Source organism: Chionomys nivalis, chromosome 16 (assembly GCF_950005125.1).
Source record: "Chionomys nivalis chromosome 16, mChiNiv1.1, whole genome shotgun sequence".
Taxonomy (NCBI): Eukaryota; Metazoa; Chordata; class Mammalia; order Rodentia; family Cricetidae; genus Chionomys; species Chionomys nivalis.
The window spans coordinates 64,889,049-64,905,105 of NC_080101.1; the positions used below are offsets into that span (position 1 = coordinate 64,889,049).

Sequence of the window (16,057 nt, forward strand, 5' to 3'; positions counted from 1 at the left end):
CCCCAGGATAGCACACACTCACCCATCCAGATGGGACTTCTCAGCACCTATGCAGGGATTCCTGGTGGCCCCAATGAGCCCGGGACCAAGGGAAATAGGGGGCAGGGAGAGCAGGTCCAGGAGATCACAAGCAGAGACTGCAACCCCAGCAGCAGGGGCCTGCTTCCCCTGGTGGGGACCTTGAGGCCTGCCCTCTAGTCAGGCACTCACTGGTCTGGGCTGGTAGCCTTAGTGAAAGGGCAGGAAACTGTTCCACAGCTAAGGACCTTGCAGACAAGGCAGGCTTGGGGGTGGGGGTGGGGGCGGGTGTGTAGGAGAGAAAGCCCTGCAGCAGGAGCTGGGGGAGGGGCGTTTGTGCTCTCTACCGGGACCGTCCGCCCCAGGGTAGCACACACTCACCCGTCCCGATGAAACTTCTCGGCACCTACACAGGAACTCCTGGATGCCCCAATGAGCCAGGGACAAAGGGAAGTAGGGCGCAGGCAGAGCAGGTCCAGGAGATCACAGCAGAGACTGCAGCCCCAGCAGCGGGGGCCCGCTTTCCCTGGCGGGGACCTTGAGGCCTGCCCTCTAGTCAGGCCCTCACTGCTCTGGGTTGGTAGCCTTAGTGAAAGGGCAGGAAACTGTTCCACAGTAAAGGACCTTGCAGACAAGGCAGGCTTGGGGGTGGGGGTGGGGGGCGGGTGTGTAGGAAAGAAAGCCTTGCAGCAGGAGCTGGGGGGGGGGCGTTTGTGCTCTCTACCGGGACAGTGCGCCCCAGGATAGCACACACTCACCCATCCAGATGGGACTTCTCAGCACCTATGCAGGGATTCCTGGTGACCCCTTGACTCAGTGTTTTCCAGGTAAAGGCAATACAAAGAGAAGTGCTGTGCAGTAGGAATGCAATAGGTGCAGCATGCTGAGCAAGAGAAAGATTTCACGTTATAGGACTGAAACTGGTGAGAGGAAAAGGGGAGGCCCCTGTCCTGCAGAGCACTGACCTGCTCTGCTTTCTGTTTCCTAAAATGCATCCTACTACTGTGAGGCGAATGTGGGAGGAGGGAGACAAAGCAAGAGTGTAAAGACACTGTAGAAGTTCATGATATACTTGGAAGGCCATGCCAGTGGGGCTTGCCTATAACAAGGATGTTATAGGCTGTAGATACAAACCTGGATTCTTAAAGAGGATGTCAGCGCTGGAAATTCTAATGTCACATTTGGCCCAAAGTTCAGAAAAATCCCTTTGTACTCAGCTCTAGAGATGGTTCCAGTATGTGAATTAGCTTTTCTGGGTATCTTTGCTTAAAAACATAGCTGTAATCATGTTATTTTCCATTATGAAATTGAAACAAAAAAGAAAACAAAGACATTTTAAGTTGCAGCACATGAAAATGTAATGTTTCAACTATGATTTGTGGTATTATAGAGAGGTTAGAGAAATCTCATCATGAAAAAATTTGTGCCAAGACGTGCAATGGTTGTTGAAATGGCAATGCCCCCCATAGGCTCATGTATGTGAGCACTTGGTCCCCTATGGGTGATGCTATCTGGGGAGGTTTAGGAGGTGTGGTCTTGCTGGGGGGAAATATGTCACTGAGGGCAGGCTCTGAGGTTTCAAGGCTTCTTGCTGTATTCAGCATTTACTCTCTCTGTTTTGTGCCTGTGGTTCGAGATACAAGCTCTCAGCTTACTGCTTCAGCCACCATGCCTGATGCCTGCTTGCCTGTTTCCCTACCATCATGGGTTCTAATCCTCTGGATCCCTTGGCCCAAATAAACTTTTTTTTTTTTTCTGTAAGGAGCTTTTGTCATAGATCACAACAACAGAAAAGTAACTGATTCATATGGATATGTAAAGAATAGTGTAATGAAAAGGTTAATAGTCTATATTGGAAACTGTATTTGTTTATGGTTTATCCATCATTGTTATATGTTTAATCTGAACTATCTCCCACAAGACCCCTTATTGAAAGGTTTCCTCCCCAGGTTATTGTTATTGGGAGGTTGATGAACCTTTGAGAGGAATGGCCTCAGAGGAAGTCCTTGGGTCATTTCCAGTGTACCCTTGAGGGGTATAGTGGGACCTTGCCCCTTCACTCGTCATTTTTTGCTACCTGGTGATGAGGTGACCAGGTTTGCTCTGTCAGGTACTCCAACTGAGACATGCTACTTTGTCACCCACCAAAAAGGTGGGGGCTAGCTGATCATGTACTGAGACCACTGAAACTGTGAGCCTGAATAAAACTTTTCTCTTTATAAATCAATGATCTCAGGACAGATGAAAAGCTAACACATTAATGTAAGAAAAGCATAAATCAGATTTCCACATTCATGGTAGATTTTTGCTATAGTACTTGGCAGCATATTTTGCATATCACAATCATTTATCTTAAAAGCACTAAAGTTAAATAAATACTATATTTAGAAATGATTTTACTAACAAGTAAGAATCTTTTTTGTTTTGTTCTTAAACAGTCTTACAAAGTAACTTTGGCTGGCCTGAGACTAGCTGTATAGACTAGGGTGATCTCAAACTCAGAGAAACCTACCTACCTCTGCTGGTGCTCAAAATCTGGTGTGTTAAAGGTGTTTGCTACTCTGCCCTGTAGGAACAATCTTAATCTGATTATTGTGGGGGCTAATTACCTGTCATTCATCTCTAATTGATGACCCTGTTAGTCAGGAAGTAGGAAGTTGCTAATTTGTTTATTTTTAATACAAAAAGAGACTATAATATATGTTCCTCTGTGAAGGTGTTATATGAGAGAAAAGAAGACTTTTTAATAAACAGATTTTTTTGATCTGGTTTCTCATCATATTTCAAACAATTGTTGCTTAACTAACAGAAAGATGTCTACACAGGAGATTTCTTTCTCTGTACTTACACACCCATTTTCTAACCAGTTGTGTTCCTGACCCTTTGATGCCATTTCTCACTAAGCAAGCTATTTAAGGAGTTGTTGTAATTGGCACAGAGCCATTTGAAACTTTACCACCCTCATCGGCCCATCCCCACAGTGGAACGTTTTGTATCTCTCCTGCGCCTCGTGAGCCTTCTTTCATCATGCAGTGTTTGGAGGATTCTTTCCTCCCCCTACTATCTCACAAGAACTAGGAATGTGGTGCAGAATCCACCTTTGTATGTTTCTGTTGGGATATCCCTTTGTTTCCTTTGATTACGTGTGGTTGTTGCACTGTTACAGTTCTCTTCATATTAGTTGCCTCTAAGTTGTGCGGTTTGATCTGAAGCATGGCAATGAAAGTGTATATTTGGATATGTCAAATTTTCTCTGTGACAGTTGGCTATGAGGGTGATTGACCATGAAGACTGAATGAGTGCTCTCTTATTGAATTGCCAAGAAGATCCCTAAGGATCTTATCTGAGGTGATCCTTGGTATCATCAGGTCATTGCTTATAACAACATGACATGGCCTTCAGCATTTATGATAGGAACTAAATCTTCTGGGCATGGCATGTTGCCCTTTGGCTCCTCTCTGTCCTTCTTTCAAGCAGAACTGAAGTGGTAGTCAGCTTGGTCGTTCTGAAATTTTTCATATTCCTCTGTATTAAGGGTACTTTGTGGCTCTCATGTACTCTCATGTTCTCACATGCACTCATGTGTACTCACATGTACTCACATGGAGGTTTCTATTGGGTTTTACAAATGTCTGTTTGCCTGAGAACTAAGTTGCAAAATAAGCAGAGACTTTTCAAGAATCTCAAGTTCTCAAACTCCTCTCTCCCTTTCTCCTGGCACTAGCTGCCTCTTTCTTCATGTCCAGGCACCTCCAATTCTTTGACCCAAAGCTTCTTTTTCCCCATCAAAACTTGCTCTTGGCAAAGGATCTGAATGTAATTATATAAGGTAGTAAATGTAAACTGCCACTGTCTGTCAGCTCAGTATGATTATGGGAATATTGTACCCCTACATCAGAACATAGTATCCCACAAATGGATGTAACTACCATGTAACAGTACAAATAATCTAGTAATAAAAACATGAATAGTTCTAAAACAGTTTATCATAGGGAGAATTTGCATTTCTGAGCTACAGAAATGTAAGACTGCAATGATAAATATGACTGGCCAGTTTCAGAAGCAACCTTATTACCATCAGCAACCACTTTATAGGAGTTGACTTCTTGGACCTTTAGAGCCCAGGCACCTCAGTGAACCCCATGGACAGCTCATATCTGACCCATACCCGCTCATTTGCAGTAACTTCAGTGAGGAGCAGAGGCCCCAGGTCACATGAAAACAATATTGGAGTGTGGTAGGACTGACGAAAGTGGGCAAAATGTTCAGGACCTAGGAAACAAGCTTTCAAATAGTTGACCAGAGATAGCTCAGAGCCTGCAATCCTTCTGATCTCATTTTATATGAATAGAAGGATAAAGTCAAGGTCTACTGAAGGATTCTGTTTTAGGGTTTTATTGCTGTGTGCCATTACGGCACCATTTAATTGAGTTATCTTACAGTTTCAAAGGTTTAGTCCATTATCATCATGATAGGACATGGTGATGTACAGGCAGACATGGTGCTGGAGGTGAAGCTGAGAGTTATGCATCTTGATCCCCAAGCAACAGGAAGTGAACTGTTTCAGTGGGTGTAACTTGAGCTAAGGTAACCTGAAAGTCCAACCCCACAGTGACACACGTCTTTCCAACAAGGCCACACCTACTCCACCAAAGCCACATCTCTTAACAGTGCCACTTTCTATGTGCTTATGGGGGTCAATTCCAGTCAAACTACTACAGATTCCTTATACACTTGAGGCCCCAGCACCAGGCAGTTATATCAATGTTTCATTTGCATTTATACTTTTCACCAAGCTTATGCAAATGTTTGAATTATGTTGTGTGTTTTCTTTTCAGCTCCATGTTGTCCACTGGAATTCAGACAAATACCCCAGCTTTGTTGAGGCAGCTCATGAGTCAGATGGGCTGGCTGTCCTCGGAATATTTCTCCAGGTGAGAATCCACTGTTGCATTTTAAATAGTCAGACATTCAACTAGTTTTAAACAGGAAACTAGTCTTAAATTTAGCATTTCCCTTTTGAAGTGTGGAAACTATCTAATTAGTTTTCGCATTGCCACTCGAGTGAGTAGCAACTGATGCATCAGCAGAAATAGCAGCAGAAGTAACAGCTGAAATCCCAAGAAGAAATCTAGGCTTTTCTGGTTCCTGATTTCAACATTTGGAGACCTGGAAGAGTAGAAAATTAAAGCTCATGATTCTTGAGTCCCTTGCTTGACATATTGGCAAATCATCTCAAACATACTGATCAATTGTTTTGAAAAAATAAAAAGCCATAAACTTCTCCTTTTCTGATATTTGCATGTGAACAGACAAGTCCTGTCATCACACCTGGGGACAGTTTCTTTAGGGTGTGCTCTTTTTCCATGCCTCATTATCTGTGTGATGTTGTAACTTGTGGAGCTAGGGTGGGGTTGAGAGATTGGGAGTGATGTGGGAAGCAGCCAGGACTTTATCTGAGAACTCTAGGTGGTGGCAACAGGATCCAGGTATGGCAAGAGAAGGCACTTGAATCTCTCAGGGTTTTAAACCTTTAGGTAGATTGAAAACACTCCTATTAATGAAATTCATATATTTTATACATTTGTATTAAAATGCATATGCTCTTCAGGGTAGCCTCTTGATCTGGGACTTGCAGTAACTTTAGCTCGCAAGTAGGAGATCTAAGATTTTATGTAAGCAGCCCAGTCAGTCTGGATCCAAACGTCACAGCTGGCTTAATAGTCAGTCACTTGTCTAAGCAGTGCTTCTCTCAAGTTAACCTGTATTTGAAATGTGGCTCATCAGTTAAGAGTGATTGCTGCTCTTCCAGGGAACCAGGCTTCAGACCTAGTCAGATTGCTCACCAGGGCCTATACTCCAGCTCCAGAGAATCTGACACCCTCTTCTAGACTCCACAGGCATCCACATATACATGATCAATACACATACACACATACACAAAAATAAATAAATAAAATAAAAACAAATCATTGGTACACCATCTGATACATGTGAAGCTATTACTCCCAACTTTGGAACCAGACTGTAGGTACAGTCTAGGATCTCCATAATATCTTGTTCAGATTATTCTGGTATAATCAGCTTGTCAGGTAGAAGAGAACGTTGGTTCTAGAACAGTGGCTGTAGGCTTGAGCTGATTCTGGCTTTTAGAACATAATTAAAACTTAAGGACAGAAATGGAGTGCTTGCACTAATTTGCTATTATAACTATTTCTGTTTTGAAATTTTACATCTTTTAGATTGGGGAACACAATCCCCAGCTGCAAAAGATCACTGACATTTTGGATTCCATTAAGGAAAAGGTAAAATTAATTACTATTACTATTTGTTAGTGACTAATAGCTTCCTTCTCTCCTGAATTCTTTTACCTTCTTTTGAAATCTTACATATTAGACATGTGTATCCTGCTTTCTTTGAAGCAAGTATCAACTTACCAGACCAAAACTGCAGAACGAATTTACTGTCACTTTTCTTTTTAAAGGGGCAAAGAACCTGATATTATCTAAAAGAATCACCAATAAATATATGCAGATTTATGTTCTTAATACTATAATTTTAGAAATAAGACTTAAATTGTAACTTATTTAAAAGACTACTTATGTAAAATATTTTTTTTTCTTGACCTGGGACCTCTCTACATATATCAAATAGAGCCCAGACTGACCTTGGACTCATGATCCCACTGCCTCTATCTCTTGACTTTTAGGATATAGGTATATTCTTGACTCTCTTATTCTTCTTAAATAAATTCGTAAAATTTGCTACTTTATCTGGTCTTTTTTGGAGTAAGACAGAGATTTGTTTTATTAAAATATTAATGAATAATAGTAAGTAATCACACAGAATTTGAATGTGTGTGTGTGTCTCTCTGTGTGTGATTTGTAATCTGTAATATTCTTTTTGCTTTCCCAGGGCAAACAAACACGATTCACAAATTTTGACCCCCTCTCTCTGCTTCCACCATCCTGGGACTACTGGACATACCCTGGTTCCCTGACAGTTCCACCTCTTCTTGAAAGTGTCACATGGATTGTTTTAAAACAACCTATAAATATCAGCTCTCAACAGGTGTGATAATTCTTCCAAGTTGATTGTGATGTTATCAAAGCAAACTGCTAAATCGTTTTTAATGCTGTTTTTATTTCGGCCACATTTTGAAGCCTGACATTTTCTTCCATTAATTAGGTAAATGGTTGGACTAGGATTCCTCTCTCCTTTATCCTCTTCCTCTCTCCTTCATTTTTTCTTCCCACCAGGTCTTTCTAAGTAGCCTATCTTAGCCTTGAAATCAGGATCTTTTTGCTTCAGCTTCCCATGTGCTGAGATTATAGGCATGTGTCACAATTCGAGGCTAAGGGTTTCGAAACTCTATTAATTGACCTTTTGTGTAAGTCTTTAGTCACTGCTCAGAAATATTATGTTCTTAAACTTTAAGCACTTCTTAACCTGTGGTCATATATCCAATATTTACATTACTAGTCAAAACAGGAACAAAAGTATAGTTTTAAAATAGCAACAAAAATAATTTTAAGGTTGGGGGTCAACTCAACAAAAGGAACTGTATTAAAGGGTCAAAGGTTGAGAGCCACTGGCTTTAAGCCTGATTGAGTGTGAAACATAATTTTGAAGGCTTGTTTATTTGCTTTTGTTAGTTTTGTTTGTTTCTTTGTTTGTTTGTTTCAGTTGACATAGAAACCATCTCAGACAGAGAGGACAGTTAGTACAGAGACACCTCAAGAAAGGCTACCCTCTCCTCTCTCCTCAGTTCCTAGACTACTGCTCCCACAGTTTTAGAAGTGAACACTGAGATCGGAATCATCCCGGGCCCCCTGAGACACATGTATGCCCGATGTCTTCAAGCAAAGGAAATGCCATATACTTACCCTTCAGGAGGCGGCTCTCCTGTCATGCGTTTCCACTGTGGTAATGGCAGTCGAATTTTGGCTTTTGTTGACAGAACTTTTGTGGGGCTGCCTGAGGGAACATTACTAAGAGGTAGCTCTTATCTGTACCCTCCTTGGTAAAGCATTTACTCAGGCATTTCTTTGTATTGTTCTATTTATCTTTCAAAGTAAGGGCATCGCTCGTGCTTCAGTCCCTCCTTACCCTCAGAGTAGGTCACAAGGTCGGGAGTCTCAGGATGTCCTAAGTCCTCAGAAATATGTTCCTCAACGTTATGTTTCTCAGACAAAATCTTTCGTCGGAGATCTGTTTAGCTCTTTTAAGTTAGGCATTGCAGCAGTAGGTACAGTTATTTTTGCAGTGAGTTAGTATGCCTTTCTGCTTTAGGCCTGTGTGTCTGCCTGGCTATGTGTTCTCCAGCTTGACTCCATCAGGTTAAGTCTGGTTTAGCTTTCCAAGGTCATCTTAGGCCAAGTTCTCTCTTGGGGGTGAGCACTGAGATTGTATTGAGTGTTTTCCCTTATTGCCTTTGTATTTAGGGTTACAGACAAGAAACGACTTAGTGTATAGTTATTAAAATACTTCATGAAAGTTTGGCTAAAATCCAGGCATGAAAGTGATGCATACATATACATGCACACAAAGCACTCGTATACATTAAACTAACAAGTAAATAAACATTAACAATCCAGGAGTCCTATGAATTTTGTTCATCATCTAATGAAAAAAAAAGACCCGCTTCTGAGTCAGTGGCCTTATAAATGGGTTACTTTTCTTCCTTTCACTTGCTAAGTTGCTTTTAGTCATTTACTACACTTGAAAAACTTAGTTAAGTATTATAACTTCAAAATGGCTAATGGCAGGTGGATAATGTTTCGCTTCATAGTTCAAGAACATCTTTATTCTTTAAAGACACTTGGAAATTAACTTTCTATTATTGTTGTTTTCTTCAAACCATAAGTGATTTAGACAAGAACATTATAAAAATCTTTAATTTAATTATTTAGTCAGAATAAAATGAACCTTACTAAAAGTTACTCCCTACAAAGTTGCATATTATAACTGCCTCAACTGTGGACTCACTGCAGTATTATGTTTGAGGTTCATTGAGCTAAAATTGTTAATGTGACTTTTCATAGATGATAGTATGTGAAAGAATAGCTTCATTTTAGAGCGTGCATGAATTGGCAGTTTCCTTCAAAACATTAACTTAAAATAACTACAGCTAAAACACTATTAGATATTTTAATCTTTACCAGCTGGAAGGAGACATTTAATGACCATTTGAATTACTATTAAGATTTAAGGAATGAAGGAAAAGATATTTTTAAAATCCAGTTCAACTTATTCATAAGGAAAGCAAATTCTAAGACAGCCCTATTAGGGGCCATTACATAAGCTACTTAATTAGGACTCCTTCCAAAATGTCAAGGTTGTTAAAAGCAAAAGGAGACTGAGAAACTAACAAGAAATTTCAAAACAGTGCCTGTGGATTTGGCTTTGTGACAGAGTTCTTGTCTAGTGTCCTGAAAGACCTTACATTCAATACCCAGTGCTGAAAGAAATGGAAGAAAGTAAATAAAAGTCATTATTTGACAAAACCAAAGGCTGTCTGAGTACAGAAGATTCTCATCAATGATGCCATGCTGTTGTCAGAACAATAGCTATAGAAAGTGAACCATAGAATGTAATACATAATTAATAGCAAAGTTGAGTCTGGGATATGTGGAAAATGTTTATAGTCTCTTTGTAGTAGTTATGTAAATCTAAATTTTTCCTAAAATACAAAGCTTATAAAAATGTAAAAGAGTTCAGTTGCTCAGTATTTTTATAGACAAATATATTATTGATTTAAAGAATTACTCAGCAAAAATAATTAATTAATTAATTTATTAAAGATTTCTGCCTCCTCCCCGCCACCGCCTCCCATTTCCCTCCCCTCCCCCAGTCAACTCCCCCTCCCTCAGCAGCCCCAAGAGCAGTCAGGGTTCCCTGCCCTGTGGGAAGTCCAAGGACCTCCCACCTCCTTCCAGGTCTAGTAAGGTGAGCATCCAAACAGCCTAGGCTCCCACAAAGCCAGTACATGCAGTAGGATCAAAACCCAGTGCCATTGTTCTTGACCTCTCAGCTGCCCTCATTGTCCGCTATGTTCAAGTTTTAAAAAATTATTTTTGGTTTACTGTATGTATGTGTTCTAGTCAAGTCTGAATTTTTTGGAATCACCCTAGTCTTGTTATTTAGGTGTTCTGAGATCACCGTCACAAAAGTGACTTTGCATGGTACCTGCAGATGTAGATCTGTAAAGATCTAGAAAGGTTAGTCGGGTGGCTATAGTTTAAGACTCAGAAATGATGCTGAAAAGTGTACACTGTGTGCCTATTAAAGTGTTTAAAGTGAGCTTCTAAGAGAAGCACATTCTGAAATGTTTAGACTGAAATGAATCAATGTTCAGAATTTGCCTCAAAGTTATCTGGATTGAATTTATCCATATTGGGTTTCATGGTCTAAGTTGATGAGGATGACTGATCAACAGAATCACCATATATGGACTGCCCATGCATGCTTCAGCATTGCCAGGGCATAAATTTCAAACTTCATTCAATTCATCTGGATTAAGCAAAAAGAGACCGGGTAGGAGTGTGGATTGTGAACCGAGCATATGTTGGTGGGTGAAACATTCCTGCTACTTTATTAATGTTTCCATGATAAAAACTAAATGAAAGAAGATTAAATTAAATTTTTTTAAAAAATTAATGCAATTTACTTTTGTGATAGTTCATGATTTAGTTGATAAATTTAGTTGATATTTGTTAAAACATTCTGGTTCCTCTTGAGATTGTCATTACTGAGGTGGGGTAACAGGACATTGTTGATAAGTTATTTGGGAGATTCAATGAAACAATGTAATGTAAAGCACTTAGCATTTTGTCTGAATCTCCATGTTCCAGAAAGGAGGTTATTTTCATTATTACTCACCTTTGGCAGGCAGCAGAGAGTTCTTAAAGGTGGCTGAGCACAACTATGGCATAAATGTAGAGGACTTTGCAAAAAAGGATTTCATCTTGCCGAGGTTGCTACTCATGGAAACGAAGACCTTAGTAGTCAAGCCCAGGAAACCAGCAAAGCGGGTCATACCTACCTCAGCCTCCAGGCTGTGTGGAGATGTATCTGCCAAGAATGGGTGGGTGCTGAGTCAGTATAGTGAAAAAGGAGCAAGTTTCCTGCCAGAATGGGCCTGTGCCTACATGAGGGGATAAGATATCTGAGCTAGCCAGCTAGTTCATGAAACCAAAAGAAGCTAACCTCAGCAGGGCTTGCCAGGTCTACATAGCTGGGCTAAAAAGATTTGTTCAAATACTGTGGGTACTTTTTTGGGGGGGGGGTGAGGTGTCAAAAGTCAACGGTTTAACATACTTCAGAGTGAGTTTAAAAAGGGTGTAAGCATATGAAATAGCACACACATGAATTCTCAACACGGGCCATAATGTGTCTTGCAGAAATCATCCTAAGCCTAGGCCAGGCCAGGCAAGCATGTTCTCAGAAACATGATGATGGTGATGAAGAGAGTACTGAGACAGGCGTAGGACTCTCAGCAAATGAACAAGCTGGCAGAAGAAAGTTCTACCATAACAATTCTATGCAATTCTATACTGATGAGGTTAAAAGGATGAAGAGGTAGGGATTCATTAACAAGCTTTTAGATGAATTGGTATGTGTGTGTGTGTGTGTGTGTGTGTGTGTGTATGCGTGTGTGTAAAGCAAAGACAAAGACAGGTCTTCTAAGCAATCAGTGATGTCACTAGGGAGGTGCATTGTCCTAGAAGGCTCATTCATCACTGTTTTGAGGTTGAACTGCATTCCCAACACCATCACTTTGACTGGAGTTATGACTAGGAGTTATGACTGGAGTTATGATTAGCTTCTGTTACTGAATTTCATTAGCGATTCTTTCTCATAAGTCTTACCTGTTTTCAACTAGAATGACCCACTCTAACATAAATGACTATTCATAAGTTGCAATAATTTATATCTTTATTCCCATGTCTGGACTCCTTAAAAAGACATGCTGGAATATCATTTGTGAAGATAAAGATCTGCTTCTAAATGAGTGATCCTGTATCTACAGGCCATGCTTATATATAAGCTACTGTGTTAATGGTGAGAGTTTCTTTCTCCTCCTCTTTCCTCCTGGTTGATACTGTACAGGAAATGAATGGGATGGAAGCCTAACTGATGTGGCTCTGAGATCAAGGGACTAAAACTGCATAGAGAATAAAGGCTCTCAGTCTTACAGTTTACCAAATTGTCTTCATCAAAATACAGCAAAAATCAAAACAAACGGCGAACCTTATTCTAATAAGCAGTTCTTTTTGTAGAGCATGAGGTTAGGATTACTCAGGTAATTTATCCAGTCTTTATTTTATCACTGTAGACTTTTGCAAAATCGTAGTAAACAATATTAAACTTCCCCAGATTATTGGAATTTCGTATCACATTTATAACAGGCAATGTATATAGAGCTCTGAAACAATTACAAGTACTATGTAAAATTATGTTTATTGATATGCAAAAATATTTATAGTATGTATTATATGGAAAAACAGATTTTAAACATCAGGTATGTTTGAGCATATTTTTGTAATAAAATATGCCAGGTGTGTATTAGAGAGTAGAAAGGGGTCATATGGAAAATTGTTCTGTGAATATCAGTCTGTACTATTTAGAGCACTTCCTACTTTTACAGCTTGTATCCTCAAGTAAAGAATGTTATATTCTGCCGGGCGGTGGTGGCGCACGCCTTTAATCCCAGCACTTGGGAGGCAGAGGTAGGCGGATCTCTGTGAGTTCGAGACCAGCCTGGTCTACAAGAGCTAGTTCCAGGACAGGCTCCAAAGCCACAGAGAAACCCTATCTCGAAAAACCAAAAAAAAAAAAAAAAAAGAATGTTATATTCTTAATTTCAGATCTATCATTGTTTATGTAGTGAAGGGAACCTAGCAGAACAATTCTTCATGATCTGTAACATGCAACTTAGAAATTTAGCTTTGCAATATTTTTAGATGCTGGTAGAGGACAGATTATAACTCTTTTATCTTTTCCACACAGCTCATTAAGTTCAGTCTGACTTTCTATGGTGAAATTAATTCTGCTCTAATTTTCAACAGCTGGCCAGATTCCGTAGCCTCTTGTGTTCAGCCGAGGGCGAGACAGCAGCTTTTCTGTTGAGCAATCATCGTCCACCACAGCCCTTGAAGGGCCGCAGAGTGAGAGCATCTTTTTACTAACAGACAGAAGCATGGATGCGGCAAACAGAACAGAACTCAGTCTTTCCTACTAACAACTTTTCTAGACTTTTAAGTTTAGGGGTTCCACTTTCCCAGTGGCTTTGGCACCACTGAGAAAACTGGAGCTGAACTAACTTAGCTCATTACTCCTAGATTTACACTAACACATATCCAATTGGTAAATATTGTTTGGTGTATATTGATATCACACAGTTCACCTGCTTCAGCCTTCATGTCCATATGGTCAGCCTTACAAATCTCAGATGTACTAAAAGTTTGTTGTGGCCTTTAGCTGATTCTACCACATTTTAAAAGTGTTCGCTAAAAACTTTAAATTCACTTTGAAAATGGTATAATTCCAAAGCAATCAGTTCTTATGGTTTTTATATTTTTCTTATTAATCAAGACTATATATTTTCTTTAATGTGTTTTTCTCAAGCTCTCATTGTATGTACTGTGATAAAGTATACTACACGAGACACACAGGAATTAAGATAGAATAATGTATTTACTTTTTTTGATCAAAGTAAATCCTACAGTTTTAGTGAGGAATTCTTCAGGATATAAACAACTATTTAAAACATTGTTTCATACAATTCATCCACCTAAGAATGTTAATGGCCATTGGGGTGATGACTGACATATTGTGTGGTAGTGTTGGCTGCCTCATGGCAGTAACTGGTTCAGATTGTCAGGTTACACAATACCGCTGCAACAGAACTGCCCTGAGCTGGCGAACAGGTTCCATATATTTGCCCTGTGTTGTAACAGAGCAGGGAGATATCTTATATCCATTGTTTTTTCTGTCAGTGGTGAAAAAACAAACCGATTTTCACATAGATGCCAAAGCCATCCAATGCATTTTTCTAGCAAAGCTCATTTCTCATTTGTTACTAAGTCTCTTAATGATTGAATAAGATGCCATTTGGTAATAATTTTAACCTGTTCTATCTGGAGAGGTTTCTGTTTGTATTTGGTGAAGGGGATGGGTACCATGTTTTTTTTTCTTTTCCATTATGAAGTGACTCTATCATTAGTTCAATAATCATAGTTAAGACTTGAATATTTGTTACACTTTTGCTATTTTCTGAGAAAATGTTGCTGGGTTTCTTAATTTCAATGATTTTTTTCAGATCTCTCTCATCTTCTAAATATAAAGCTAATTTTTGAAAATGTTCTTTGTATTCTTCTTGGGAGAATAACTTCATTTTGAGAAAATTCTATGATGGAATCTACTGTCATATAAGACAAGAGCCTGAAGATTAGACTGGACACCTCAGCCATTGTTTTTCCCTTTCAGGGTCCAACTTAAGAATTTAAGGAAGACCCATCTGTCGTACATATTTAATGAGTTTCACAGTTATAAGATTTTTGATAATTTGGTAGCTGTCAATCTACCTGAGATAAATACAGCCAAATAAATTAACAATTAAAATAGGATACCTCTTGAAAGTTTTTTAAAGGTAATATTTATTACTCCACTCTTTATAGTCCTATGCCCTAATAGTACCAGGGTTGGGTGGGAAGATGTTTCTTTAGTTGAGAAACACATGCTGGGGAGAGTTCTGTCAGAGAAAGAGTCTGTTTTATCATGTTTTAGAGTGTGAAGGTGGGAGCTCCAATGGCATCCAAGAGTCATATTTACACTGCAGCATGGTGTTTGCTCTGTGATGTACATTTCACCACAGTGGGCTAAAACTAACCACATAGCACTGGTTTCCTTGGAGATCATCTGCTTCTGTATATCTCTTGGAGGTAGATGGTTGCTGCTTTCAAATTGTCATAGTAGGCTCTTTCAATAGAATTGCAAGTTAGTCATGTGGATCCCTTGTTTCCCACATCAACTATTTTTGCTTGTTAAGAATTTTGTGTTATAATTTAATTTGAATCAACTTTAATAAAGAAAACAAGAAAAACACTTGTCAGCAGCAAGGCTTTGTATATGCAACAGATGGAACTGGATTGTATATTTTAAACTACTTATAAAAGGAAATAATCTCAAATTACAAAAACATTTCAAACACAATGCAAAGCAAAACAAAACCATGTCCCCTGAAATGTTTTAAAAGTAAGACGTTATCCCAAGTCCTTACAGTTTCAGTGTATGCACAGTGATAACCTCATTCTTTGCAATGCAAAGGAAGAACACAAAATCCTCAATGTTGATCAACATAAAATACTCTTCATTGTATTGAATTAAATGGATATTTCTCTGGAGTGGCTGGTAACTCCCTTTGACTCCCTGAAGAGGAATTATACTAACAAGGAATCCTCCACTCCTGTTGTGGGTTGAGAGAACTCTTCCTGACAGAGCCTCATATTTCCTTGCTGTGCTCCCATTAGAGCAAATCACTCAGTAGGAATGTGTGGGTTTATTAAACATTCTTTTTCAGGAGTTTGTTTTTAGTACAAGTTATTCTGAGTAGAGACTGTGCTCACAGCAGGGGAGTCAAAGAAAGTCTTGGGGAGTATATGTCTTCCTGAATTCAGAAGGACTCAGCCCTAAGGTTCTGATGGAAGGCGTGACTTATTAGAAAAAGTCAATGAAGGCTTGTGTTTTGATGAGGACCTATGGAAATAACTACCTTTATGCCCTCAATTCTAATCATCTGTGGTTGACTGGTGATGGAAGTAGTTGGAGGCATAGGGAGCCACTGCGGGCCTCAGCTATACATACATAATAACTTAGCATTGAAACAATATGACATGATGACCGTTTCCCCACAGAAATGCACACATTACTCATTATTTCAAATATAACATGATAATGATTGGAATTAATGACAAAATTGATGGAAAGTGCAAAAGCAAATCCAAACAAACAAAACCACAGCATGGGAGAAAAACGA

The 16,057-nt window shown here is 39.4% G+C and overlaps 1 protein-coding gene across 3 annotated transcripts in view; it reads left to right on the plus strand.

Moving 5' to 3' along the window:
- Positions 1-15,128, plus strand: part of Ca13 (carbonic anhydrase 13) — a 34,281-nt gene extending 19,153 nt beyond the window's left edge. For all 3 annotated transcript variants that reach the window (XM_057791168.1, XM_057791167.1, XM_057791169.1), the window contains 4 exons: positions 4,857-4,952; positions 6,261-6,323; positions 6,934-7,089; positions 13,089-15,128. In XM_057791168.1, coding sequence (XP_057647151.1) covers positions 4,857-4,952; positions 6,261-6,323; positions 6,934-7,089; positions 13,089-13,208 — 435 coding nt within the window. In that variant the 3' untranslated portion in view covers positions 13,209-15,128. The remainder of the gene's footprint in view (positions 1-4,856; positions 4,953-6,260; positions 6,324-6,933; positions 7,090-13,088) is intronic.
- The last annotated feature ends 929 nt before the right edge of the window (positions 15,129-16,057 follow it).